Here is a 12,543-nt window from a genome sequence, read left to right on the forward strand (position 1 = left end):
TACAATGCAAAATGTTAACCCCCCCCCTCCTTTTTTTAACTTAACCTGCACTGACCCTTTAATACTGAGAGCAATCGTGCTACTTTTTTGCTATATTTTTCTATTTTTTCGAGTCCATGGCCCCTTCTGCTGAAGCATGACTTTTCTATGATAGAGAAGCACTTATCAACATTGGGAAAAGTTGTGTAGGGTTTGGACTGAATTATGCAGATCACAAACGGATCCCCACCAACGGCATATGCCGAGCGGCCAGTCAGACCAGAGGGGGGGAAATGAAACTGAAAGTGCTGGACATAGAGAGGGAGGAGAGCTGATATCAGGGCGAGGCTGACCCAACATAGATTGCGAGCTGGTCCTCTACCAAGCCCTCTTTTGGCTAACATCCAGTCGCAGGAGAATAATGTGGATGAGATGCGATTGAGGCTCACTTAGCAACAGGAAATCAGAGACTGCTCTGCGCATATCTTTACAGAGACATGGTTGACCCCTTACATCCGGGATCACGCCATTGCAGTGGATGGGCAGACCTTGTTCAGAGCTGACAGGACACAAGACGGATGGAATGTTCATAGAAGCTGGTGACTTTGATCAATTCATCCTTCAGCTCCAAAGATGTAGCAGGATCAAGGACAAATTAAGTCTACCTTCTACCTCCATTTACCAGTAGTATTTAACAACTAATACTGGGCAGTCTATGACGGAGGAAGGATAGACAGAAGTATAAAAATACAGCCAAATGGCAAAGTTTCCCTTTGGTATTAATAAAGGCCAAGTCCTTCCAGTTTAAATGTATCCTGTGTATTAAATATATATATATATATATATTATGCTATGCACGCACATTCCTGCTGCTAGTTTCAATCTGTTCCGCTGATCGACAGTTAGGCTCACAAAGAGTAAGACTGTACGCTCATAAACATGGATGTAAAGAATACATAACTTCTAAAGAAACAAAAAACATTGCAAGTATTTTATAAGGAAGGAAATACATTCATCATGTTTGCTAGACCTCAGGGATACACATAATGTGGTTTGGTGAGAAACACTGGATAATAATATAACTTGTTTATTTAGAGGAAAGCTTCACAGGACACCTTTAAGGTTTGTGATTATTAAAATGAAGCACAACCCATATCTAAGTAACCTTTGTGTTTCTCCATTACAACACCAGAGCTATTTCTACTGCTCAGAAAATTAGCGTGTTTTACCTGCCAAGTGCTTTTTGTGGTTCAATATGGAAAAAAAGTTGTACACAAACACTACAACACTAATTCCATCAGGAAAGATTACTGAAGTAAACACATGGAGCATGTGATTTTAGTAAACAATATGCAAACATAATTGCATGTGTTCTTATTGTTTGGTTGTAATGGTAGAAATCATTCAGCCTAAGAAAAAAAAGTATAAACACTCTTGTTTCCTATTTTCTGCTTCTGCAAAGATGTAAATCTGTGCAATCGTTTGCAAACAGCGACTACTTGATGTGGTACCTCACTTCTACACTGTCTGCATATCGTCAGTTACCAATAATAAAAACTAATCAGAAAGAGTAATAAATATGCTGGTGAGGTAGCAGAGCTGATGATGAAAAATAAAGCAGAAAGAAAAGAGAGAAAATAGACATAGTGTTGAATTCATCCAGTAAAACTGCTATTTTCTAGCTCAAAGCCTGGTCGTTAGCTCATCAATCATCAACTGTGTGTTCAGTGTCATGTTTGTGAATGGATGGAGCATTGAGGCGGGCCATGGAGGGGTTGCAAGCGTACCTGTGAACGCAGCTGTGACTGCCTATGCCTGATGTGAGAATGTCGGAATTAGCAGACTGGAAGAATAGGGGCTAGGGAGGGAGGCAGGAGAGCTGAAGATGGAGGCACGAAGGTGATGACGTCTGCTAAATGAAAACAGGAACAACGGGGAGCAAAAACAAACCTCTCCATGGGGAACAGACCCAACATGAGAAACTTATACGAAAAACAAACAGCACAAATCAATTACTGCACGTCGCTGGTGCAGTGGGTTAATTCTGGTCTATCACCTCAGTGAATACAGGCAAAATAATGAAAAAAATGCACATGTTAAAATACAGTTGCACAAATGACTCCAGCTCTGAATGAGTCAGTTCCTTTTTCAATGTCTTAAAGAAAAGAATGAGTCATATAAGGACTCACTATTCTTATATCAATTAAAATTTTAAGCAGTAGATGACTGGTTAGCAAAAGGAGCCATACAAAAAGATTGTAAAACTCATCATGTGTCATGCTCTTAGGGGTAAAAATGTTTAATGAATGAGTGAAATGTGGGAGCAAGCAGATGAGAAGCGGGACGGCAGCCTTACAATCTCATGCAGTCATTTTTCAACTGTATCTAACTAAACTACCATCTGTAACAATCTCTCTAACATCTCACTTGCAGTAATTATCATATACAGTGTTTCCTTGCTTTATTTAATACAGTACAGTAAGGAGCATAATTGCAGATGGTGATAAATTGCGGCAGAGCGGTGATATTTATTGCTTCTCAGCTCTCCTGTCATTAGCAAATTAGGCTTAGAGGCTGAGATGATCCGAAGAGACCCAGTAAGTATTCAGCTAGACACAATGTAGCTCTGAAGAATGACTGTCATCCTCAGTGGAAATGAGTCCGTCTTGCACATCCTGTACCTGCTCGACTCAATATTTCATCCCTCCCACTAACCAGGACCTTTGTATTTAGTGTGAGAGGGCTGCTGAGAGTCATACATTCAGCTATGCCCTCTGTTAATCCGACAAAAAGTGAGAAACAACTCCCGGGCACATACATGTATAACTCTAACAGCAGGTTAATTTAAACAATTTGAACGTTTTTCTTTAACTTGAGCTAATAAAAAACTTGTTCTAAATGTGAAATGTGAGAATTGAAACTTTGGTCCAGTGCATGGCTCTCAGATATGACAGGACGATATGGACTAGACTGACATCACTGCCTACCCTCAATGAGCATGCTGAAAGAAGAGACTGAGCTAACAAAAAGCTGAAAGGACGAATGTGTCATCCTTCTTTTCTTTAATTTTTTCCCCCAACGAAGGGCTTTCTTTCCCCAAAAGCTTCTGCCTTTAAAATTGAACAAAGAAGCTGCTGTGTATCTACTAACTGCCTGTGAGCTTGAATAAGTTCAGCGTCTGAGCTGTGATAAGTCGCTCCCAAACAAACTGTGGGACTCTTTAATTGGCAAAAATGGAAACAAATAAATCCATGTTGAATTTTAATATTCTGTCCTTGTTTTTGTATTTTTACTAGGCTGTATTTGATAAACGTTATAAACATGTGCTGCAGAGGCCTTAATGATCCGTTTCCTGCACCATGCTGTCTTTATTCTCTCAGCCGCTCCACTGTCTCGGGATTAACTTATCTCTCCTCCAGGCAGTACTCGGAAGCTAAATTCTGCATGCTTAACACTTTTTCCCTGTTTCCTCATAGGAAGAGTCCAAAAGCTAAACCTGTGTTACGATATGTACAGTACAGTGAGGTAAACTGGGTTATCCTGCACAGTGCCAAGGAAAGATTTGGAAGGGAAATCTTGAGGAAATGGTCTGCAAACTGGTGACCTGCACGACTACAGATTACTTTGTTGTACTATCAGTGCTGGTGCTAAAATGCCTTAATTTTATATATTTGAACTACAAAATGACACATATTTACTAACAATTGGAAATGATTTACTATCCTTATTAAGGTTTGTTTGTCAGCAGGATGATGGAAAAACTTCTGAGCCGATTTACATAAAACTTGGTGGACGGGTGAAGCATGGGCAAAGAAAGAAGCCATTTAATTTTGGAGAGAATCTAAATAATGGGGTGGATAAATAAATTATTTTTCACTTTCGTTAACATTGCAAGAAAGGGCATTCGGCCTTGGCGGAGGTGTTTGCGCTTTGCATGCCCTTCTAGTTTTTCACATTTAGGGTCAGTTGTTAGAAGCCACATTGTGACATATTTTATTCAACCTTACATCACCACCTGAAAGGAAATGCAATGCAGTGGTGTGCATCTATCATGCTGCTAAATTTTAGAGATTTAAATTTGTCTCTCTGTTCCAGGCAGCCATTGGTTTCCATTCTTGTCTATGCAGTGCATTAAAATCAATTAGCTGACTGTTGCTTGAATGGTGAAATCTATCACAGTGAGCATTAAGTCTGTGTTCATTGAGGTCAGATTTCCATTCTTGTTGTGAATTCATGCAATGGAAGTGTGTCAAATCAACCTGCACTTATAATGCATGATCACACAACCATAACATAGTACTACCATAATTTTTTCATACTGGTAAAAATGAACGGGAACCAATGACTGTCTTGAATTGAAAGAAAAATACAACCTAAAGATAAAAAACCTCTCATCATGCTTTCAAAAATGGCCAGCCAAAATGCTTAGTGCACATGATTTGCAGATAAGGATCTAAACCTTGCAAACACACTGTGAGAGTCTTTTAAGTTTTTGAAATCTAATTTAATGAAGTTGACCTTAACTGAATTTTTTTGGCCAAAATAATGATAAACATATTTAAGGGATATGTTTAATTTTTCCACCCAGAGTCTACGTACAAATTAATCACCAATGTATGTTGAAGAACTGAGGTCAAATGTTTCTGGCCACACTCTACTAACTTGGTACAGAAAATATTCCTGAAACATGTGTCCAATGATCTGCATATTATCTAATAGAAACATTGTAATTCCTGGAGATGCTGAACTTTGTGGTTCTATTATTATTGCTTTGTTATAATGCTTTTTGATTTAGAGGCATTCTAGTTATGACATGCACCAGCTGAATATCGAACGGTTAAGTTGCCACACTGACAAGCCCTCTGCCAGCTTTATATCTTTATAATAAACACCAAACCATATTTGAGTTAAAACACAGTGTGCTGCAAAGCCTTGAGCATGATGCAACGGCAAAACTGATCATCCATAACAAGACTAACCATGACTATACCCACCATATACAAACAGTATATATTCAGCACTGCCGGTCCCCAGGTGGTTGCTGGCCTCGCAGCGGTATGTGCCATTGTCTGTTTTATTTAGTGTGGTGATGGTTAGTTCCCTGCCCTCCACAATCATACGCTCGATGTCTGGCAGCTCTCCTCCATCTTTAGACCACAGCACTGGTTCCGGTCTGGGGAAGAAAATACAAACAATACTTTCTTTTCCTCTTGCTGCTGAAGAAATAATGCATAAAGCTGAGGAATATAAAAAAAGGACAATCTGTAATAAAGAGGAATCACATGTCAAGTTCTGTCTATTTCCATGCTAGTGCCATGAACTGAAGTCTTAAGGAAATGCCAACTTACATGGGGTTGCCTATGGACTCACACTCCAGTTTGAAGTATTGCCCTTCCTGTGGGATCATCAATGAATTTTTGATCTCCAGATGAGGAGCATCTGCAAAGAAGGGACAAAAAAATCAGTGCTATGAGAGAACTGTGTTTTAGAGGCTTTAACTCTATCACTGACAAAGTACCACAGTAGTTAGTTCTTTACCCATTGGGCAGCTCTTAGCTCTCGCCCATATCCCTGTTCTGCTTTGGTACTAATCCCTTACCTGCAAACTAATCCTACACTAATCCTGAGCAAATGCAAAGCTAAACCTGCAGACATAAATGTAATCTCAATCCTTGTATTTCTTCTCAATGCTAATCTTACACCTAATCCAGTTTTGCCAGGTGTCTATGACTGCACTCACAGTGGACCTCCAGGACCTCAGTTGTCATGTAGGGGTTTGACAGAGACACATGCTCCACACTGCAGGTGTAGGCGACGTTATCGTCCCGTCTGTCCACTTGGAACTGGAGGCTACTTTTCACTGTGAATGATTTTCCTGTGGCATTCACCTCCTTAGTGCCTGCAGAGAGTCAGAAATGAACAAGCGTGCAAAGTTGTGGATTGCTAATATTATTGAGGAACAGTTCTGGCTTTTGTGCAAGCCCCTCATGCAAAAAAATATTTTTGAATAGAAACAGAGAAAAACAGAAGTCAGCTTACACACTAACTAAAAATGTGAGAAACATCAATTTTTTTCCAAGATGTTTTTCTGTCAAAAACAGCTTCAGTGTTGTTGTTGTTGTTGTTGTTGTTGTTTTTCTCTGCATCTCCAGCGAATCCCGGCCTTTGAAAGTCAAGTCAAAGTAGAGTGAATAGTGAGGGGAGAGCAGTGTGAGCATTGACTCGGTTGGTTGAGTGTGTTTGCTCCACCAGGACCATCTCTCAAACTTCCCAGTCAACACAAACAGGCACACACACACTCCCCTGGCAGTGCGGAGTGGATTTCCATAGTTGTAGTCACACCTTTCCTTTCTCTCCTCTCCTTTGTCTTAGTTTCAGGCCCAAACATCCACCCTTTACACAACTTCAGATCTTGATTTGTGTTTGTTTTGTCCCTGCCCTGTGATGTCGTCTTCATTTAGAGATGCCTCTTAACTTATAATTGGAAGTGTTTCTTTGTACTTTGCTGCTGCTCTGCTGTCAACGCTTTGTGCGTTAGTGTCACTTTTCTCTTGGGGGAGCTGCACAAGGCTACTGCACCTGAACAAGGCGAAAAGGACAAAGGCATTTCTTGACGACAGCCTCAGAAAGACTTTTGCACTTGAGCTGCTCACCCCATTAGATCCTGCCACACCACATCCTCCCCCCTGCCCCTCTTCCTCTCCCTGGACTTGCTGTCATCCAGTGCAAACCCGAGTCAATCAGTACAAATGTGTGTACTCTCTCTTCCCTTTCACTTGCAAATACACATGCAGCACAGAAATTGTTCAACCCCTTGGTCTATTTAATACTAAAGGCTCCTTGCAATGAAACCCAGATCACCCATATCATCATCACTTTGGACTGCTCCATCCCATTTGTTCCACTCTACAGATTCTCTTTGATTTAGTCATATGTAAAGAGATACAGTTTTTTACTCTGACTTTAACAGTGGAAACACCATAACCATAACTACTATTACAGCTACTATAACTGCTACTTTGTGTATTTTTCCTGTTGCTATTGACATGGGCAGATTCAATCATAATGTTCCTGTACATACCACAATTATCTTTGTGATATATTTTTCAGAAAATGACTTGACTGAATCCTGAAATATTCTGATGGGCAGATAAATATAAATATATATATATATATATATATTCCCTCAGTCCCTCACTCATGCCTCTGTTGCTGCTCCCTATATGGGAGGATGACCTGGGTGACCTAAGGGTAAAATGGAATTCAAATCCGTAATGCATTGTGGGGCTAATCTGTTTAAGGCTTAAAAACTAATAGCAGGATTTTGAAATCAATTCTGAATTTCATGGTAGCTACTGCGGGTTTGGAGTCTAACCACCATTTGGAGTCTAGAAAGAGCTGAGATGGTCACCTCCACATACTGAGAATTACAATAATCCAGCTGAGAGGTGATAAAACAATGGATAACTGTTTCCAGGTCCTGATAAGATATAATTATTGCAAGTTACACTCACATGTACTAATTTGCAATTTATGAAATTTTGTTGTAGACATGACAGTTTGAACATCTAATTATGTAAGTTTTGTGCTTTTTTTTTGAGAGGATGCACTTCATACTGGATCAGATTTACATTAATTACTGATGTCTTTTGTATGCATAACACAAAATAAAAAAAGCTGTCACACTTTACTACAAGAGGAGGAAGAAGAAACAAACAGAAAAAACTCCACAACTTTTTATGTCCAACCTCACTTGCCTCCAGGACATTGCTTTTTTTTATCGATTAATGCATCAAATCATCGCAAATTAGACTCAGTTTAAAACCTTACTTCAAACATCACATATCATTTGAATAAACAGGAAAGTCAGAGGCCTTGCATTATACCCTGAAGTACAGAGGGAGGATAGTAAGTATATCTGTAGCGTCAAACACAAATCTCTCCAGCTTTTCCTCTTATTCATCAGGTCGCCTGCAGCATCAGAGCTGCCATAGAAGAGGCTGTCAGTCTGTTTCAAGGCGGCTGCTAGCATCGCCAGAGAGCATGCAGAGACAGCTTTCGGAAGAATGTGAATGTGCCCAGGTGTACATGCTTTGAACCAGAACCCCAAGAGGCAAGCAGATCTACATCCAAGTAACTGGGAGCTCCTGTAATCACCGCCTCTGCATCTGTTTTAACAAGGAGGAACCTCAGTGGCAGGATTTGATTTTTTTTTTCAAACATGGAGGCCTATTAGAGTTTATTAACAGTAACAATAGGGTTGGACGGGTATGGTGTGGAAGATTTAAATTTTGGCTTCCCTTCAGTTTAATTATTGTTTTTGTTCATTGGGTCAAGCTGTCCTCAGCCTTGAAAAAATAAATCCATAACAATTTAAACCTTTGTTAATTTCATGAAGGCATCAGAGGCATCCTCAAACAGCACATTTAATTTTTCATTTGCAAGTATTTCAGATTGTGTTTCTTTTAACATCAGAACTTCCTGTTTGGTGCACTTTGCAACCTACAGCTTGATGACCATTACTTACATGCTAAATTGTTTTGAGAAATGTTATCTTTTTCTTTAATTCTGTGACCTAATTTCTGTTTTTGCCTCATTTAGCAGTTGTTAGAGTCTTTTATTTTGCACTGGAACTTGTTCATCCTTAATGAACAGTCTTGCACATTTAGTAATTTAATGTTTGCTAGCTGAAGAGTAAATAGGCCTAAAAAATGCTAACAACTGCTAAAATTTGGTTGGACAGTTGTGTGAGCTGGCAAATTTTTCTAAAGATTTGAATCACTGTGGTCTTGGGGAGTACAATGCTTAAATATGTTCATAAATTAACACTCATTGGCATTAATTATCTGTGATACACTATTGTCGGATTACATGTTTGTAACACATTTTTACCTTTGATTATACAGTTGTAGGAGCTGTTTAGAATGGCTTCATGTTTACATCCCTCAATCCTTTACGTCTTGAATAAATATTAAAGTATTTACGGCGAGAAAAAAAGGCCAAGGGAGAAACTGTTATAATTCACAGTTTTTAATGAAAATTAAATGAAAAGCTGATAAATATAGTTATGTCCTGAAATAAAAAAAACTATTTATATTTTTTATTTTTGATTAGCTGTAAACATTGTGGTTTAGAGCTATCATGTTTTATCATACTGTAATATTTTAAGGTACAATAGGACAAGAGACCAGCACAGGCTTGCATGTATCCATACTATTGTACTATACTCCCAGCCAGAACACAAATGGACTGAGCAGCCTAGCCAGGGTTCACTGTTTCAAACAAACAAATGGTCTCTAATTGTTGTTGTCATTTTAGATCTCAGATAACATTATTACAAATGCCTGAAAGGTGGCATCACCAGACAATTAAATCAGAGCAGAAATGTGCACTGAGCATCTTTTTTTTTTTTTTTTTTAAACAATGGCACAGTTGAAAACACGTTTTTATGTTACATTTGGCCACCATGTAAAGATCTACAACTCCTCCATAACCCTATGTAGCTTCCTTCATAGTTTCTAGGCCCTTAAACTTCATTGGTGTCTAAATGTTTTTCAACTAAGATCTGAAGGGGTAAACAGATACAGAGGAAAAGCGAGTGTGCATTGTCTAAAAATAGATCAAAACCACCATGTAAGGCAATAAATGTGAGAAAACACTTTGAGGTTCTACAACATATGCTGGTACAATCCTGTAATGTGACTCATTTGTAAAATTCTCACATATTCCCCAGAATATTCCTCCCTGTACCTTAAAACTTAGAGAGTAGGTAAACAAAAGAGCTGTAGAAAACATAATGAGCCAGAGATTTTTAGAGTTCAACAGATGTTAAATTCATATTTGAAAAAAAATGTCACAATTAAACCATGCATACATATGTGCAGCAACACATTTATAGATCATTACTGGTGAAGCTATTGAGTACAACATCATTCTTGCTCACATGTCAGTTGGCACTTGATCTAATTTTAGATTATCGCGATGATGAGGATGAGAATATCAAACCTGAAGCAGTGAAGTAAAAGATATGGTAACTTTCTCAGAAATAAAGGACAAACAAATAAGTAAATACACCACAAAAGTAAAGTTGGACTGAAAATGATCCAGTCAACAAATTCTGAAAAATCATCCTGCATCTCATGTACATGAAAGCACACACATACACTTGCACCTATGGAAGAAAAAATAGGGGCATCATTCTAAATTTCGGGCTGCTCATGATGTAATGTTGGAATTTTATTAATCAATACATTAATCAAAACTATGTGAATCATAAACTTTAGATTACTGTTAGAACCATTTCTAAATTATGGCATAAAGTGGTTTACCTGATGCTTAACAAGTAGAGAGTTTGTAATTAGAACATAGATCTTACACTTACTACTAAATAAGACATTTTTAACAAAATAATACATTCCATATACATGTGTAGAGCTTGTTATATTTAGTAGGAATAGAGTTGCTTGCAATGATTGCTGACAGTGACACAAAGACTTTAAATGAAGATGATATGATGGAATTATTTGCATATTGAAGTACTTATACAGACCTGGGTCTTCGCTATGATGTGTCATGTGAAACAGTGTGATCATCCATAGATTAGAAAAGCATGTAGTGCAAATAGGAATCTGCTGGACCAATTGGATTCTTTGCTTGTAAACATGTCTTCATGCGGTTTTTAACTGATTGGAGAAAATTGCTGTTTACGTGTTGGTGTGATGTGAGCAACCAGCAAAGAGCGGGGAACAAAAGATGTTTGATGTGTAACTTAAAGGTCCAGTGAGTAGGATTTAGGGGGATATATTGGCAAAAATATTTAATATTTATAACTATGTTTTCATCAGTGTATAATCACCTAAAACTACGAATTGTCATGTTTTTGATACCTTATGAGCTGTTTATTTCTACATATGGAGGGGGTCCTCTTCCTGAGGGGTCACGGTGTTGTTTCTACAGTAGCCATTCACATTTACACGTTGGCCACTGTAGTTTCCCTACATGCTTAGCATGCAAGTGAAATTTCAGATGCTAGATGCCACTAAATCCTACAAACTAGACCTCTAACAGTGTAATATTGTTGAAAATAAAAAAAATCAAAGTTTTTGATATGACATATTTGCTCTTTTTAGTCAGAAAATAACAGGATGGTAGCAAAAATCAAAATGAAGGAGCACAACAGCTGAAAAATAAAAATAAAAATAACATTAGACATAATTAATAATGATATATTTATTTAGATGCCTCAGTATTGCGCCTGACTGCATAAAAAAATGAGACACCATGTTGGAGCGGTTGTGTATTTGAATGTGCCTTTGTGTCACTGTGAAAGGAATATATAGGCCACTTTATGTATGCAAAGAGACTGACAGTGGGTGGATTTTTTCCTCAATAGATATAATTTGAAGCCTAGCTGTCATTTAGCGACACAAGTAATTTGTATGGCTCTATACTCTGCAAACAAATTATTTGACACTAGATGACAGTTGCATTTTGAGGTTTGTAATGCTGTGTGCCTCTAATATAAATTGTTGAAAAACAAATCATCAGAGCATGAAATAAATATGACATGTTTTTGCTATTACACCTGCTGTCATCTTGGAGCTTTGTAGACTGGTCCCCCAGTGGGGATAGATTTGACTGACAGCAGACACTGGAGGCAATGATCTACCACAGAAGAACCAATGGTAAAACATGCTGCTCCCAGCACATACTCACGAAAGAAAGCTTTAAAGCAGCACCTACAAAAGAGTTGGATCCGGAGCACTGATTGACATTCCTTCTCTTTGACACTTTGACATGGAAATGAAGTTTTTAAGTCAAGCCCTCCAGTCCCTGCTTTGTTCTTCATCTCTCTATGACTAGGAGATGCATCACACTAGGTCTGTTTGCCCAAGCGGCTTAATAAAACCCACCGCGCAGGTAAAACTAATAAAAGCACATTTGTATACAAGACACCTGTATGGGGCAGACTTGGGGCACTAAGTTTTTTAGAGATATGCAATTCAAACAATACACATAATGCCATATCATACATCAATTTATAAATGTAGGGAGTCATTCTTCCTTTTTAATTTTCTTTCATGTACTCCTGTGATGCCAAGTGGCCTGGGAATGGAATGAAGGTATTACATTTTTATTTTCAGCCACAAAAGACAGGAGTAAAATTGTGGCACCCTTAAAATCTGTTAAATTACATTTTGACATTTGCTTTATGTGCATATGTCAATATATGCTAAGAATACTCAGTTTGGAGCTTCAAAGACTTGTTTTAAAGTATAGCTCAAGAAATAAAGTAAAAAAAAGAGAGATCATCTCAGAGCCTCTTGAGATGGACAGCAAGTCTGGTTTTGAAGCCAGCTCTCCACTGGCCTTTCAGGAATCTACGTGCATGTCATTTCAACAAGAAAACTTCATATCCCAGCCCTTCTCCCATCAATCATCATGCCATGTTGGGCAGACACAGACAGAACCACCAAGAAAAAGCTCTCTGGTGCAAATCCTCAATAAAGAGCAACTGTCACACGGAGTCTCTGCAGCTGCTCCATTACATTAAAGAGCCCCTCA

General features: G+C 38.4%; 1 protein-coding gene across 4 annotated transcripts in view; it reads right to left on the bottom strand.

Annotated features, from left to right (window-relative positions):
• LOC121943529 (cell adhesion molecule 2) overlaps positions 1 to 12,543 on the bottom strand; it is a 176,796-nt gene that overhangs the window by 5,329 nt on the left and 158,924 nt on the right. For all 4 annotated transcript variants that reach the window (XM_088079162.1, XM_088079161.1, XM_042487058.2 and 1 more), the window contains 3 exons: positions 5,720 to 5,878; positions 5,328 to 5,418; positions 4,974 to 5,152 (listed from right to left, as the gene is read on the bottom strand). In XM_088079162.1, coding sequence (XP_087935288.1) covers positions 4,974 to 5,152; positions 5,328 to 5,418; positions 5,720 to 5,878 — 429 coding nt within the window. The remainder of the gene's footprint in view (positions 1 to 4,973; positions 5,153 to 5,327; positions 5,419 to 5,719; positions 5,879 to 12,543) is intronic.

Source organism: Plectropomus leopardus, chromosome 6 (assembly GCF_026936395.1).
Source record: "Plectropomus leopardus strain MGB_pleo_1.0 chromosome 6, ASM2693639v1, whole genome shotgun sequence".
Lineage (NCBI taxonomy): Eukaryota > Metazoa > Chordata > Actinopteri > Perciformes > Serranidae > Plectropomus > Plectropomus leopardus.